Here is a 16,356-nt window from a genome sequence, read left to right as displayed (position 1 = left end):
TTGTTTCGTTTTATTTCCTCATTTGTGTTTGCCCCAATCCACTGACCTTGGTTTTCACCTTGTTTAATTGGTTGTTCCGTTTCGTACCAGCTGTCGTCGCGTAGGTTTCTCGCGCTCAGTGGTTTCAGTGGTCTCTGCGCGCATCTTAAGAACATCCGGTAACGATTCCCGCCCAGAGCTGTACGGTTTCTGCGCGGACAAAATGATTGCAACGCACCGCTAGGAAAGAAATTCGAATTTAGCCAATCTGTAGCCACATCATGGGACAGGAAACGATCATTTACACAACAACAAGTTGCTTAGTAGTCAACGATCAATTTTGCTGCTTTTGATCGTCCTATTGCCTAATCCCTTTCTTCGGCTTTAAAACCCCCCTTCCCTGTACGTATATTAATGTGTATAAAATTTAAAGTTAAGCTGCAAGTAGAACAACAATACTTCTGCAGCAAAAAAAAATGGATTGAAAAGGTTTCGGAGACTTCTTCTGTTTCCTTTGTTTACGTTTTGGTTGCTGTAGGAAGTAATATACCGCTCTACTGTCGTTAGGACTTCAGGACCTTCGGTTACTTTGATGCTAACAGAATCAACTAACAACAAGCTGTGTGTGTGCGTGTGTGTGTGACTCCATCAAGCTAAACCGTTGCAAAGAAGCCATAAATAGAAAAAAAAAAAACAGAATCCTTATTGTAACAATAACCCATGTACATGCGAGCTTTTACTTTCTCGTCCTTAAAAAGCTCAATTTGGAGGATAAGTAAACAATCTAGAATCATTTGATTTCCTTTTTACTCACACACGCACACACGCACTCGCGCACGATCCTTTAACCGTGTTATTCGTAATACGACCCATAAATGTCCTCCTAAGTGAAGGTGAAAAACTCTACTAAAGTTCCAGTGTGGTCTAATTTAAAATCTTTCTCCTACATAATCGACCTTCTTATTACATGTAATTTAACCTGTGTTTGTGATTTCACGGTGTTGTTTACTTGTTTGGCTGAACTACCGTGGAACCACTGTTGCAGGTGTGTCCTACCTTCTCCGCGCAGGCTACTACGTTCGATGGGTTATGAACTGGTGGTAGAATGTGTGTGTATGTGTGTGTGTGTGTGTGGATAAGTCGCCTGTAAACCGAGAAGAGCCAGCAAGAGTCGTAGTAATATCTAGCATGGGAAATTAACGGAAAAAACTATTAAAAAGAAACATAAGGAAACTTATTACACATACAATGCTAGCCAATTGTACGAAAGCGATAAGTATCGGGCAATGAAGGAGGGAGGGGAAAACAAAACATGGAAATAGAAAACATAAAACAGTGTAACGAATTCGAAGATGAAAACAGGAAAGCATGGGGAAACGAAGATTAGTTCATCGAAAGAAACGTACGTGAACCGCGTTACGGAACAAGTTTTGAAGAGCAGAACAACAGGGAACAGGGGAAAGACACAGACAGGCCAGGGCCCAACACAGAGAAAGAATGCTGTACGACATACCCACTTTATGAGAGAAAATGAGAATGAGGTAACGAAATGTGGAATGCAAGAAAACCGTAAAGCGCAATCGTGCATGTGTCGTGCGTGGTGCGTTGTACGGTGTTGGTGATAAAGCAGTAAAGAACTTTACACCCTGAAAATGTGCACCCGTGTAATGGATATACAACTTCGGAAGGGTAAACAATAAACTGTGAAATAAAACATTTGAAACATGTATTTTGTTTGTTCTAGTTGAGAAATTGTTTTTTTTTAACCAGCTGCTTTGTTTGTTTATAAAAGGTTCTGCGTAACATATAGATTTTAGAAAGCTTCACGCATGCTTGCACGGTTTCTTTTATAACAACTTGCTTAAAAGGCTTTTTCCTAGTTTAGCAAGATTGGCCTGACCTTAACAAGCTTTAATAAACAGAAGTTTTGGATACTTAGGATAATATTTTTAAATACCTACAAATCGCAAAAACTTTGTTCAATCGCAATCGCATCACACATAAACAAAGGTTTGTAAGTAACGACGTATTCAAATTGCCAAATGGCTGCGTACGTTGTTTTAGAAGCACAAGATCAGAGTGACCAGAAATACCGATTGATCTGTATTCCTACCGATTTTTGAAATGCCTACCCTGCATGCAATTGACAGCGATTTGCGAGGGCGCGTGACGGCCAAGCTACACGTACCGGACGACATCGGACGATGCCATAAAACGTAGGACCGCAGACAAGAGATTCGCGTCGGGCCGGGCCGTGTCGGATCACAGCGGGCCGATTTTGTATGAGATTTGACAGTTGGCATTAACGGATTTATGGCATCGTCCGATGTCGTCCGGTACGTGTAGCTTGGCCGTGAGGGCTCGCACGCCATACAAATTCACAGCTCCAGGGCCCTCGCATTAAAGAGCTTGCGAGCATAGGCAGGTTTTTCGCCCCTAGTTTTAGCAGTTATAATTATACCCAGGTGACAACTGTTCTACATTTTTAGCTTAAACTCCTTGCGAACAGCTCGATTGAACCCATTGCCTCATATGAACGCTTGAAAACATGGGTGTGTGAGTGAACAACGATGTGTTGAAGCGTTGAAGTTTATGTCAGAACTTCGGTAGAAGCCGGACAAACAAGAAGCTTGCAGTTTCGTCCTCGGTGTTCAACAGCCAAAACACTGAGTAAAAAGAAATAAACGATCTATCCAGGAGCATCAGAATAGCTGAGAAACGCAGGGAAAATAACAAAACAACGTGAAAGAGTGTTTTATAATAAACTTGTTGTTTAATATGGATTGAACAATACGCATGTTTTGTTTTGGGCCGGTAGCTTGTGCACAACGTGATGACATTTCTCAAAATGGCACCAGAAAAAACGCTTCACACTGACGTTTCAACTGTTATAATAAGCTTAAACTCTGCAATATCGCTTGCTCTTTAAGCCAATTTTAAGCCTGCTCTTTAAGCTTCCAGCAACTCGAAAAACGTTAACAATCTGCTCGAAAATGTCACTTGGGATAGCACCCCGAGATCAAGTATAAGGCCGCAAATACACGACGCGCGTTTCCGCGCCCGCGGAAACGCGTATAACAATCCAGCCATAGAAATGAAATGTCATTCGAACGCGCTACCGCGGAAACGCAGAGATGCTCAGCTGGATATCTCTGCGGAACTGTTATACGCGTTTGAACGCGCCCGCGGAAACGCGCGTCGTGTATTTGCGGCCTAACAGTGCGATTTGTACCATACGAAACCGCTGAATTTTGACATTTTATTTCGTTAAAATTCAAAAAATTAGAAATAATGATCTTTTCGATGAATAACACTGCAAAAAATATAAATTTATGATTGAAAAATAAATATTATTTAAAATACGTTAAGATTTCCATAAGATTTTTCCATACTCGCAACCTTGTGAACTTGCCCTTGCTTAACATTTCTTTTTATCTGAGTTTCGAGTTTTAACCTACCGAAAACGACAGATAAAATTTTGGTGCTCCTACCCAAGGTGTTTTAAAATGACAAGGTGAAGTTGTTCAGAGCAAAATGACATTTCTCGACTTGACATAACTGTTCCGTGGGCTCCGGACAAGATGTATGGATATTAGGAGGTGAAGTGCTTCAGAGCAAATTGAAATTTCACGACTTGACATAACTTGACTTGACTTGACTTGACTTGACTTGACAATACTGGGGGCTCCGGCAAGGTGTATGGATATTAGGAGGTGAAGTGCTTCAGAGCAAATTGACATTTCACGACTTGATATAACAATACTGGGGGCTCCGGTATTAAAATCGGGAAGGGCTGGAGCAAGGTGTTTTAAAATGACAAGGTGAAGTTGTTCAGAGCAAAATGACATTTCTCGACTTGACATATCTCTTCCGGGGGTTCCGGTATAAAAATCAGGGAGGGCTGGTGCGGGGTAATGAAATTTGTATGCAGAGAGTGACAGATGTCTCCCACAATGTCGCCCAGCAAAAGCGATAAAAATCAACCTTCTAAATACATTATCCTTGGGCTGAAGGGGAGTATAGAAAATTGTATGCGATTGGACATAACAATACTCTATGATGGCGCCCGGAAAACGCGCTAATAATTCACCTTCTTAATAAACACACCTTGGGCTCCGGTATAAAAATCGGGGAGGTGCGGGGTAATGAAATTTGTATGCAGAGAGTGACAGATGTCTCCCACAATGTCGCCCAGCAAAAGCATTAAAAATCAACCTTCTAAATACATTATCCTTGCTCCTACCGAAATCTGTCAACATAATCTGGCCACACTGTTGACAGATAAACAACAATACGGGCGCAAATGAAAAGGAAGAAGACATTTCTTGCCGACGCCATTAGCGAGCTGGAAGTGTAGTGAAACGCGGACAAAGTTTGTGCCGTGTTATTCGCTACAATCGTGTGTTTTTGGCCGAAATTTCAATATTAAACTGCCTGTACGATGTACGAGAATGAAGAGGGTAAGAAAATGCCATGCTTTCTACGCACGAGAAACCCCACGTTTTCGATGTGCATTTCACAACACTTTCTCTCCTCCCGGCCCGGACAGACCACTTCGAGGAGGAAGATCCGGAGGAGATTTCGCACGAGCTGTGGCAGGAAGCATGCTGGATAGTGATCAACGCTTACTTCGACGAGAAGGGTCTCGTGCGGCAGCAGCTGGACAGCTTCGACGAGTTCATCCAAATGTCCGTCCAGCGCATCGTCGAGGACTCGCCGGCCATCGAGCTGACGGCCGAAGCGCAACACTCGTCGGGCGAGATCGAAAACCCGACGCGCTACTTGCTCAAGTTCGACCAGATCTACCTGTCGAAACCGACGCACTGGGAAAAGGATGGTTCCCCCTCGCCGATGATGCCGAACGAGGCGCGCCTCCGCAACCTTACCTACTCGGCCCCGCTCTACGTGGACATCACTAAGACGAAGCTGGTCGAGGGCCAGGATCCGGTAGAAACGCAGCATCAGAAAACGTTCATTGGCAAGATTCCGATCATGCTGCGGTCCACGTACTGTCTGCTCTCCCAGCTGACAGATCGTGATTTGACGGAGCTGAACGAGTGTCCCCTCGATCCAGGCGGCTACTTCATCATCAACGGCTCGGAGAAGGTACTGATTGCGCAGGAAAAGATGGCCACCAACACGGTGTACGTGTTCAGCATGAAGGACGGCAAGTACGCGTACAAGACGGAGATCCGGTCCTGTCTGGAGCACAGCTCCCGGCCCACCTCGACGCTGTGGGTGAACATGATGGCACGCGGCGGTCAGAGCATCAAAAAGTCCGCCATCGGCCAGCGCGTGATAGCGATCCTGCCGTACGTGAAGCAGGAGATACCGATCATGATCGTGTTCCGTGCGCTCGGATTCGTCGCCGACCGGGACATCCTCGAGCACATCATTTACGACTTTGACGATCCGGAAATGATGGAGATGGTAAAGCCCTCGCTGGACGAAGCGTTCGTCGTGCAGGAGCAGAACGTGGCCCTCAATTTCATCGGAGCGCGCGGTGCTCGGCCCGGCGTCACCAAGGACAAGCGTATCAAGTACGCGAAGGAAATTCTGCAAAAGGAAATGTTGCCCCACGTTGGTGTGTCCGATTTTTGCGAAACCAAGAAGGCGTACTTCCTCGGCTACATGGTACATCGGTTGCTGCTGGCTGCGCTCGGACGCCGCGAGCTGGACGATCGTGATCACTACGGCAACAAGCGTCTCGATCTGGCCGGTCCGTTGCTCGCGTTCCTGTTCCGCGGGCTGTTCAAAAACCTGATGAAGGAGGTGCGCATGTACGCACAAAAGTTCATTGATCGCGGAAAGGACTTTAACCTTGAGCTGGCCATCAAGACGAAGATCATAACGGACGGATTGCGCTACTCGTTGGCCACCGGTAACTGGGGCGATCAGAAGAAGGCCCATCAGGCTCGGGCCGGTGTGTCGCAGGTGTTGAATCGTCTGACGTTCGCCTCTACGCTGAGCCATTTGCGGCGCGTCAATTCACCGATCGGGCGTGACGGCAAGCTGGCCAAGCCCCGCCAGCTCCACAACACCCTGTGGGGCATGATCTGTCCGGCCGAAACGCCGGAAGGAGCAGCCGTCGGGCTGGTGAAGAACCTGGCGCTCATGGCGTACATTTCGGTCGGTTCTCAGCCGTCTCCGATTCTCGAGTTCTTGGAGGAGTGGTCCATGGAAAACTTGGAAGAAATTGCCCCCTCGGCGATTGCCGACGCGACCAAGATCTTTGTGAACGGTTGCTGGGTCGGCATTCATCGCGATCCGGAGCAGCTGATGGCCACGCTGCGGAAGCTGCGCCGACAGATGGATATTATCGTGTCGGAAGTATCGATGATTCGCGATATCCGCGACCGTGAGATCCGCATCTACACCGATGCAGGTCGCATCTGTCGTCCGCTGCTGATTGTGGAGAATGGATCGCTGCTGCTGCGCAAAAATCACATCGACATGTTGAAGGACCGCGACTACAACAACTACGGCTGGCAGGTGCTGGTTGCTTCCGGTGTGGTGGAGTACATTGACACGCTGGAGGAGGAAACGGTCATGATTGCGATGACACCGTACGATCTGAAACAGGACAAGGAGTACGCCTACTGTACGACCTACACGCACTGCGAGATCCATCCGGCGATGATTTTGGGCGTCTGCGCTTCCATCATCCCGTTCCCGGATCACAACCAGAGTCCGCGTAACACCTACCAAAGCGCTATGGGTAAGCAGGCGATGGGTGTGTACATCACGAACTTCCACGTGCGCATGGACACGCTCGCGCACGTGCTTTACTACCCGATGAAGCCGCTCGTGACGACGCGGTCGATGGAGTATCTGCGGTTCCGTGAGCTGCCGGCCGGTATCAACTCGATCGTGGCCATCCTGTGCTACACGGGCTACAACCAGGAGGACAGCGTTATCCTGAACGCGTCCGCCGTCGAGCGTGGCTTCTTCCGGTCCGTGTTTTACCGTTCGTACAAAGACTCGGAAAGCAAGCGCATCGGCGATCAGGAGGAGCAGTTCGAGAAGCCAAACCGGCAGACGTGCCAGGGCATGCGGAACGCCCTGTACGACAAGCTGGACGAGGACGGTATCATTGCGCCGGGGCTGCGTGTGTCCGGAGATGATGTGGTCATTGGCAAAACGATTACCCTGCCGGAAACGGACGACGATCTGGACGGAACCACCAAGCGCTACACCAAGCGAGACGGGTCAACGTTTTTGCGCAACTCCGAGACCGGTATCGTCGATCAGGTGATGCTGACGCTCAACAGCGAGGGCTACAAGTTCTGCAAGATCCGTGTGCGCTCGGTGCGTATCCCGCAGATCGGCGACAAGTTTGCGTCGCGCCACGGACAGAAAGGTACGTGCGGTATACAGTATCGCCAGGAGGACATGCCGTTCACGTGCGAGGGCATTACGCCGGACATCATCATTAACCCGCACGCCATCCCGTCCCGTATGACCATTGGGCATTTGATCGAGTGCATCCAGGGCAAGCTGGGCTCGAACAAGGGCGAAATCGGCGACGCCACGCCGTTCAACGATGCGGTCAACGTGCAGAAGATCTCCACCTTCCTGCAGGAGTACGGCTACCATCTGCGCGGCAACGAGGTCATGTACAATGGGCACACGGGGCGCAAGATTAACGCGCAGGTGTTCCTCGGCCCGACCTACTACCAGCGTCTGAAGCATATGGTGGACGACAAAATCCACTCGCGAGCCCGCGGTCCGGTACAAATTTTGGTCCGACAGCCCATGGAGGGTCGTGCAAGGGACGGCGGTCTGCGTTTCGGTGAGATGGAGCGCGATTGTCAAATCTCGCACGGTGCGGCACAGTTTCTGCGCGAGCGTCTGTTCGAGGTGTCCGACCCGTACCGGATTCACGTGTGCAACTTCTGTGGCCTGATCGCGATCGCCAATCTGCGCAACAACACGTTCGAGTGCAAGGGATGCAAAAATAAGACACAGGTAGGTTGGGAAGGGGGTTGATACTGCGGGCCTAACTTATCCGATACTGAACTTTGGGCGTTCTTTTGTACTTTGCAGATATCGCAGGTGAAGCTCCCATACGCGGCAAAGCTCTTATTCCAGGAACTAATGGCAATGAACATTGCACCTCGTTTGATGGTACTATAATAGATATCAATGTCAGGACATAGGCACGCTGACCGTCTTACACCGGTTGTCAGTGTTATGTGCTGTATACAGTGTATTTTGTTTTTACAATTCTTATAATAAAATAATATTTAAATAAGGTACTTCTAAGGCATTGTTTTATGATTGCGGACAGTCGTACTTACGTTATACTTTTACATCTAAACGGTTTTATGTGGCATAGATTTCTAATTATAGACAAAAGGTAGATCGTTCGAAAGCTGTGTCATAACATCGCTGAATGGATATGAGGACGCACGTGAAAGACTTTATTCGGGAAGCTGGTAATAGTCCCCGGAACTGGCAATGGTTTTAACTGTGTTGTTCTCTTTCCAATTCCATGCTCGGAGGGGGTTTTCTTTTTCTATTTGAATACTTTAATTTGTCCAGAGTTCCATATTCTAGTCCTGGCCAAACGACCCTATCCCGGTGATTGTCGCCAGAAATAAATTCGCAATCAGTTTCTTTTTTATGCTTCCAATTCAAATCCTAACACAATTTTGACCAAATACTCCTACACCATGTGCCATAGTGACAAACCGTACTGTCAAAGTGCTGTCAAAGGCAAAAGTCCAAATCAGCCGACAGGTGAAAAAATAACCAATCAACCGCGTTTGTCTCCCCGCCAGGCCTAAATAAAATAAAAACCTTCTGGTTTTGAGTAAAAATACACGCAAAGTGCGAGATTTGCAGCAGGTGTCGGTAGCACGAACACGTGCGCTTACAGAATGAGGTACGGCGCCAGGGATCTGTGCTTCCGTGGGCTGTTTCTTCTCGCTGCCCTGTTATCGACCTGCAGCGGATTGTACGAAGACCAGATAGGGAAGTTTGACTGCGAAACCAAGAAGGCGTACTTCCTCGGCTACATGGTACATCGGTTGCTGCTGGCTGCGCTCGGACGCCGCGAGCTGGACGATCGTGATCACTACGGCAACAAGCGTCTCGATCTGGCCGGTCCGTTGCTCGCGTTCCTGTTCCGCGGGCTGTTCAAAAACCTGATGAAGGAGGTGCGCATGTACGCACAAAAGTTCATTGATCGCGGAAAGGACTTTAACCTTGAGCTGGCCATCAAGACGAAGATCATAACGGACGGATTGCGCTACTCGTTGGCCACCGGTAACTGGGGCGATCAGAAGAAGGCCCATCAGGCTCGGGCCGGTGTGTCGCAGGTGTTGAATCGTCTGACGTTCGCCTCTACGCTGAGCCATTTGCGGCGCGTCAATTCACCGATCGGGCGTGACGGCAAGCTGGCCAAGCCCCGCCAGCTCCACAACACCCTGTGGGGCATGATCTGTCCGGCCGAAACGCCGGAAGGAGCAGCCGTCGGGCTGGTGAAGAACCTGGCGCTCATGGCGTACATTTCGGTCGGTTCTCAGCCGTCTCCGATTCTCGAGTTCTTGGAGGAGTGGTCCATGGAAAACTTGGAAGAAATTGCCCCCTCGGCGATTGCCGACGCGACCAAGATCTTTGTGAACGGTTGCTGGGTCGGCATTCATCGCGATCCGGAGCAGCTGATGGCCACGCTGCGGAAGCTGCGCCGACAGATGGATATTATCGTGTCGGAAGTATCGATGATTCGCGATATCCGCGACCGTGAGATCCGCATCTACACCGATGCAGGTCGCATCTGTCGTCCGCTGCTGATTGTGGAGAATGGATCGCTGCTGCTGCGCAAAAATCACATCGACATGTTGAAGGACCGCGACTACAACAACTACGGCTGGCAGGTGCTGGTTGCTTCCGGTGTGGTGGAGTACATTGACACGCTGGAGGAGGAAACGGTCATGATTGCGATGACACCGTACGATCTGAAACAGGACAAGGAGTACGCCTACTGTACGACCTACACGCACTGCGAGATCCATCCGGCGATGATTTTGGGCGTCTGCGCTTCCATCATCCCGTTCCCGGATCACAACCAGAGTCCGCGTAACACCTACCAAAGCGCTATGGGTAAGCAGGCGATGGGTGTGTACATCACGAACTTCCACGTGCGCATGGACACGCTCGCGCACGTGCTTTACTACCCGATGAAGCCGCTCGTGACGACGCGGTCGATGGAGTATCTGCGGTTCCGTGAGCTGCCGGCCGGTATCAACTCGATCGTGGCCATCCTGTGCTACACGGGCTACAACCAGGAGGACAGCGTTATCCTGAACGCGTCCGCCGTCGAGCGTGGCTTCTTCCGGTCCGTGTTTTACCGTTCGTACAAAGACTCGGAAAGCAAGCGCATCGGCGATCAGGAGGAGCAGTTCGAGAAGCCAAACCGGCAGACGTGCCAGGGCATGCGGAACGCCCTGTACGACAAGCTGGACGAGGACGGTATCATTGCGCCGGGGCTGCGTGTGTCCGGAGATGATGTGGTCATTGGCAAAACGATTACCCTGCCGGAAACGGACGACGATCTGGACGGAACCACCAAGCGCTACACCAAGCGAGACGGGTCAACGTTTTTGCGCAACTCCGAGACCGGTATCGTCGATCAGGTGATGCTGACGCTCAACAGCGAGGGCTACAAGTTCTGCAAGATCCGTGTGCGCTCGGTGCGTATCCCGCAGATCGGCGACAAGTTTGCGTCGCGCCACGGACAGAAAGGTACGTGCGGTATACAGTATCGCCAGGAGGACATGCCGTTCACGTGCGAGGGCATTACGCCGGACATCATCATTAACCCGCACGCCATCCCGTCCCGTATGACCATTGGGCATTTGATCGAGTGCATCCAGGGCAAGCTGGGCTCGAACAAGGGCGAAATCGGCGACGCCACGCCGTTCAACGATGCGGTCAACGTGCAGAAGATCTCCACCTTCCTGCAGGAGTACGGCTACCATCTGCGCGGCAACGAGGTCATGTACAATGGGCACACGGGGCGCAAGATTAACGCGCAGGTGTTCCTCGGCCCGACCTACTACCAGCGTCTGAAGCATATGGTGGACGACAAAATCCACTCGCGAGCCCGCGGTCCGGTACAAATTTTGGTCCGACAGCCCATGGAGGGTCGTGCAAGGGACGGCGGTCTGCGTTTCGGTGAGATGGAGCGCGATTGTCAAATCTCGCACGGTGCGGCACAGTTTCTGCGCGAGCGTCTGTTCGAGGTGTCCGACCCGTACCGGATTCACGTGTGCAACTTCTGTGGCCTGATCGCGATCGCCAATCTGCGCAACAACACGTTCGAGTGCAAGGGATGCAAAAATAAGACACAGGTAGGTTGGGAAGGGGGTTGATACTGCGGGCCTAACTTATCCGATACTGAACTTTGGGCGTTCTTTTGTACTTTGCAGATATCGCAGGTGAAGCTCCCATACGCGGCAAAGCTCTTATTCCAGGAACTAATGGCAATGAACATTGCACCTCGTTTGATGGTACTATAATAGATATCAATGTCAGGACATAGGCACGCTGACCGTCTTACACCGGTTGTCAGTGTTATGTGCTGTATACAGTGTATTTTGTTTTTACAATTCTTATAATAAAATAATATTTAAATAAGGTACTTCTAAGGCATTGTTTTATGATTGCGGACAGTCGTACTTACGTTATACTTTTACATCTAAACGGTTTTATGTGGCATAGATTTCTAATTATAGACAAAAGGTAGATCGTTCGAAAGCTGTGTCATAACATCGCTGAATGGATATGAGGACGCACGTGAAAGACTTTATTCGGGAAGCTGGTAATAGTCCCCGGAACTGGCAATGGTTTTAACTGTGTTGTTCTCTTTCCAATTCCATGCTCGGAGGGGGTTTTCTTTTTCTATTTGAATACTTTAATTTGTCCAGAGTTCCATATTCTAGTCCTGGCCAAACGACCCTATCCCGGTGATTGTCGCCAGAAATAAATTCGCAATCAGTTTCTTTTTTATGCTTCCAATTCAAATCCTAACACAATTTTGACCAAATACTCCTACACCATGTGCCATAGTGACAAACCGTACTGTCAAAGTGCTGTCAAAGGCAAAAGTCCAAATCAGCCGACAGGTGAAAAAATAACCAATCAACCGCGTTTGTCTCCCCGCCAGGCCTAAATAAAATAAAAACCTTCTGGTTTTGAGTAAAAATACACGCAAAGTGCGAGATTTGCAGCAGGTGTCGGTAGCACGAACACGTGCGCTTACAGAATGAGGTACGGCGCCAGGGATCTGTGCTTCCGTGGGCTGTTTCTTCTCGCTGCCCTGTTATCGACCTGCAGCGGATTGTACGAAGACCAGATAGGGAAGTTTGACTGGTAAGGGTGTGCTGCTGCTGCTGCTGTTGCGGCTGATTCGCTTCGCCGCCGTGCCCGCACGGTTTGTGCAACTAATCAATAACGTTTCGACTCCCCCACCGTTTCGCCAGGCGACAGCAGTACGTGGGAAAGATAGTGGACGGTGCATTCGATACCAGCTCCGTCGATCGGATAATCGTTGCGACCGAGAGCAATGTGCTGGCGGCAATTAGCGCCAAAACTGGCGACATTCTATGGCGCCAGGTGCTGGAAAATGGACCCCGCGGCACGGTAAAGCTATTGCACGTCGCGAACCCTTCATCGACCGGCGCCAGGTTAAACAGGGGCGGCAATGCCGGGCATGATATAATCACCGTCTCCGGCAGCAACCCGGCACTGGTGCGCGGATGGAACTCTAACCTGGGCACGCTCGAATGGGAATGGTCGCTGCTGCCGTCGGTGGCGGAGGAAGCCGCCTCGGCAGCCGTTTGGTTCGAGCACGATGGTTTGCTGTATCACGTGGTGCCCGTTTGGGGCTCGCACCTGGAAGTTACCCCGTACCAGGCCGTCTCGGGCCAGCAGGCCCGCTCTACGACGAGCCGGATCGCGGCCGGTTGGATCGCAAAGGAGCGCTGCGCGCTGGCTGGGTCGTTTTTCGCATGCGGCATCAAGGAGCAGTTGCTCGCACTGGATCTGGCGGCCGACGCTAGCAGTACGGTCGTATCGAAACCGCTCGGATCCGAAGCAGTTGGACGCCCGAAAGCGGTTCGCGGCGAAGCGGCAGTCATCCAGAACGGGCGCTACTACGCGCTGCGCTCCGATCAAAAGCTTGCGTTTGGGCCGAACGATGCTGCCCTGGTAGATCGTATGGTGCAGGAAGGTGAACCGATTCTTCTCCAGGGTGTGGTCGATCGGGCCAGCAACAAACTAACGATCAATGCCCACCGACTGCGTGATTTTGCGCGGTTTGAGCAGATCGAAATCAGTACCGACTTTAGTGAAACGTTAGGCGATCCGGACCTGGTGGCAATTCGTTGCAAACAATCGTCCGGCAGTGGATCGTCCCGGGCCGGTACCGCAGGGCTGGTGTGCCGTGTGCTGCTGTCCACCGAGGATGGCGCGATCGTGCTGCTGCAGCAGGGCAAGATCAAGTGGGTCCGTGAAGAAGCGTTGGCCGAGGTGGAAACGGCCGACTTCCTTGATCTCACGCTGTCCGATGCCGAAGGAGCCATCGAGGAGGAACTTAACAACAAAAATGGTAAGAGTGCATTTGGAGCGCCGCGTGTTGGCTCGATCAGTAATAGAACTTTATCGACTTAACTGTTTACTTCACATCTTCACACGCACCACTTACCGGAATGGGTTCAATGTTGGTGATGGTTTTACAGCAGAAGAAAATGGGCCAGAATGTGAGTGATATATGCTCCTCTGTAGGATTCTTTTATGCTGCCTGTGTGCAACGTAGATTGTGTTTCTTTTCTTTTTTGTTATTTTATGAGTGATGATTTTGCTTTGGGTTGCTTGCTTAGTAGGCCGCATTGCCATGACATTCGACTGGAATCGATCATTGGCATTGTTTCTGTTTTCGTTCAAAACGTCCGTAGTCGAATTTGCGTTTGGTTCCTTTTTATCGGATCGGAATTGTTGCTGGAGTTTGTTCTTTTACTTATTTAGGATGTTTGATTTGCGTTGTATTGCTTTAACTAACATTGCTCTCGCTTCGATTTCCAGGGGACGTGTTTGGAGCGTTGCAGCGTCGCATTACGGCGCAAGTGTTGCACGTGAAGAACCTATTCCTGCACATCCTCGGCGTCGGACCGGCCCCATCCAAGGCGCAACGGGCCGGTCTGGTGCGGGACGATTTCGGACTGCACAAGATGCTCGTGGTGGTGACGTCGAGCGGAAAAGTATTCGGCATCGATAACGTGTCCGGAAAGCATCACTGGGTGCGCTACCTGCCCTCGTTCACCGGGTTCGGCAACGGGCAGCCGATGAAGCTGCTGGTCCAGCGTACCTCCCGCTTCTATCCCCTGCCCGCCCAGTGCGTTATTCTTGGACGGCAGAAGCACGGCGCGCGGAACGGTCTGCTGTACATATTCAACCCGATCACGGGCCAACCGGTGGTGGGCGGCGGCCTAGTAGAGCTGCCGTACCGTGTCCAGCAGGTTTCGCTGCTGCATCAAACGGGGCCCGACTTCCTGAAGGGCCTGCTGCTGCTAGACTACGACAATAATGCGCACGTGGTGCCCGAATCGTTGGCGGTGCATGCGGACAATTACTATCTCTTCACCACCGACCAGCGTGGGGCGCAGATGCGCGGCTTTCTCGTGCAGTACCGGGCGGGCAGGCTGGAAACGGTGCCCACGTGGCAGATCGATTTGAGTGGCGCCGGCAAAAGTCAGCAAATAATTGCCTGCGAAGGCAAGAGCCCCATCGAGCATGTGCACTCGCAGGGTCGCGTCATGGCGGACCGGTCGGTGCTGTACAAGTATATCAACCCGAATCTGGTCGCCGTCGCTACCCATGGACCGGACAACATTCACAAATGTGAGTACGGGACCGGCGGGAGGGAAGGGTTTTGTTAGTTGGTGTGGAATGTTGTGTAATACCGAATGCTACTTCCATTGCAGACATATTGAACGTTCACCTGGTGGATGTGGTTTCCGGTTCAATCGTGTTCTCCATGTCGCATAAACGCATCCGTCCGCCGCTGCATATGGTACATTCGGAGAACTGGCTAGTTTACTCATACTACAACGATAAGGCCCGTCGAACGGAAATGAGTAAGTACACCACCGCACGATGTGTGTGCGCCAAGCGAACGAATGGAATCCTAAAAATCGTCCATTGTTTCACGCTCCCTCCAGCTTCGATAGAACTGTACGAGGGCAAAACGCAAACGAACAGCACGGTTTGGAGCTCGCTGGATGCGCCGCCCCTGCCGATGGTGGAGCGCCAGTCCTACATCCTGCCGATGGCCGTTGCCGCGCTGAAAGAAACTATCACCGAGAAGGGCATCACTAGCAAACACATTCTCATCGGGCTGACCACTGGAGCGGTGGCCGAAATGACGTGGGCCCTGCTGGATCCCCGCCGGCCCGTCACCTCGCCGGAGAAGGCGCGCGAAGAGGGCATCGTGCCGTACATGCCGGAGCTTCCGCTGCCGCACGAGATCCTCATCAACTACAACCAAACGGTGACGCACATCCGGGGCATACACACGGCGCCGTCCGGGCTGGAGAGCACCTGTCTGGTGCTCGTGCACGGGCTCGATCTGTTTGTGACGCGCGTTTCGCCCTCGAAAACGTTCGACCTGCTGAAGGAGGACTTTGACTACTTCCTCATCACGGTCGTGCTGGTGGTGCTGACCACCACGTCCTTTGTGGTGAAGCAGCTCGCCTCGAAAAAGCTCGTCAAGCAGGCGTGGAAATAATCGGGGCGAAACAGCAGTGGGTTTAAAGAGGGTGAGAAATGGTTTGTTGGGGAGAGGGTGGAGGGGTGGGGGGGGGGTATTAAAACAATTGGGTATGTGTGTTTGTGCGTGCATGAGTGTGTTACAAGACGTGCGCTGGGGTCTGCGCCGTCTTACTGTGTACAACCAAAAAGACATTTAAATGCATTTTCACTTCAACCCTTACGCTGCGCCGTCAGAATATGTTAAGCTGCATTTCGCCGGTACCACCAATCCATTGTTTTTTTTTTTGTTAAACATCTTTCACACATACACACACATACATACACTACATAGTGTAGCGACAGAGTTTGCGTGGGTAAAGGGAAGTAGCGAGCCGTCGTTACCATTGGCAACTATTTTAATTTCCTTTCTGTTTTCTATGCACTTAAGCCGGCTACGATTGCCGTACAAATACACTGTCGTCGACGTCGTCTGTCGGGCGGATGTTGCATATTCAAAACAGTTTATTTTATTTTCCTTCAGTGTAGTGTTACTTTTCTAGACCAAATAAAGAACTGAGTGCGCCAGTGAGTGCTGCCAGGTGTGTTCTGGTTCGAATACGGAAG

At 50.8% G+C, this 16,356-nt stretch overlaps 3 protein-coding genes across 4 annotated transcripts; all 3 read left to right on the top strand.

Annotated features, from left to right (window-relative positions):
* The first annotated feature begins 4,264 nt into the window (after positions 1-4,264).
* On the top strand, positions 4,265-8,237 carry LOC1274316 (DNA-directed RNA polymerase II subunit RPB2). The gene is made up of 3 exons (XM_313416.5): positions 4,265-4,439; positions 4,529-7,947; positions 8,026-8,237. Exons 1-3 carry the CDS (start codon positions 4,421-4,423, stop codon positions 8,113-8,115), a joined length of 3,528 nt encoding a protein of 1,175 aa, XP_313416.4. The 5' UTR covers positions 4,265-4,420; the 3' UTR covers positions 8,116-8,237.
* A 733-nt stretch (positions 8,238-8,970) lies between these two features.
* On the top strand, positions 8,971-11,626 carry LOC133391333 (DNA-directed RNA polymerase II subunit RPB2-like). Its single transcript, XM_061644892.1, has 2 exons — positions 8,971-11,336; positions 11,415-11,626. Exons 1-2 carry the CDS (start codon positions 9,000-9,002, stop codon positions 11,502-11,504), a joined length of 2,427 nt encoding a protein of 808 aa, XP_061500876.1. The 5' UTR covers positions 8,971-8,999; the 3' UTR covers positions 11,505-11,626.
* A 426-nt stretch (positions 11,627-12,052) lies between these two features.
* On the top strand, positions 12,053-16,355 carry LOC1274314 (ER membrane protein complex subunit 1). 2 transcript variants are annotated; one of them, XM_061643278.1, is made up of 6 exons: positions 12,069-12,357; positions 12,468-13,594; positions 13,725-13,745; positions 14,068-14,883; positions 14,967-15,119; positions 15,204-16,355. In XM_061643278.1, exons 1-6 carry the CDS (start codon positions 12,251-12,253, stop codon positions 15,767-15,769), a joined length of 2,790 nt encoding a protein of 929 aa, XP_061499262.1. In that variant the 5' UTR covers positions 12,069-12,250; the 3' UTR covers positions 15,770-16,355. The 2 variants fall into 2 exon arrangements, with proteins under 2 accessions (XP_562511.4, XP_061499262.1); XM_562511.4 differs by lacking the exon at positions 13,725-13,745 and having other exon boundaries at positions 12,053-12,357.
* Position 16,356: the final 1 nt, after the last annotated feature.

The sequence above is a fragment of the Anopheles gambiae genome, chromosome 2 (assembly GCF_943734735.2).
Source record: "Anopheles gambiae chromosome 2, idAnoGambNW_F1_1, whole genome shotgun sequence".
Taxonomy (NCBI): Eukaryota; Metazoa; Arthropoda; class Insecta; order Diptera; family Culicidae; genus Anopheles; species Anopheles gambiae.
Note: the sequence above shows the minus strand (reverse complement) of the source record. Positions and strands in the feature narration are given on the sequence as shown.

Coding starts and splice junctions, on each gene's coding strand:
- LOC1274316 (XM_313416.5), top strand. Junction 7,948..8,025: donor GATGCAAAAATAAGACACAG/GTAGGTTGGGAA, acceptor TGTACTTTGCAG/ATATCGCAGGTGAAGCTCCC.
- LOC133391333 (XM_061644892.1), top strand. CDS start 9,000: ATGGTACATCGGTTGCTGCTGGCTGCGCTCGGACGCCGCGAGCTGGAC. Junction 11,337..11,414: donor GATGCAAAAATAAGACACAG/GTAGGTTGGGAA, acceptor TGTACTTTGCAG/ATATCGCAGGTGAAGCTCCC.
- LOC1274314 (XM_061643278.1), top strand. CDS start 12,251: ATGAGGTACGGCGCCAGGGATCTGTGCTTCCGTGGGCTGTTTCTTCTC. Junction 14,884..14,966: donor ACCGGACAACATTCACAAAT/GTGAGTACGGGA, acceptor CTTCCATTGCAG/ACATATTGAACGTTCACCTG. Junction 15,120..15,203: donor GGCCCGTCGAACGGAAATGA/GTAAGTACACCA, acceptor CGCTCCCTCCAG/CTTCGATAGAACTGTACGAG.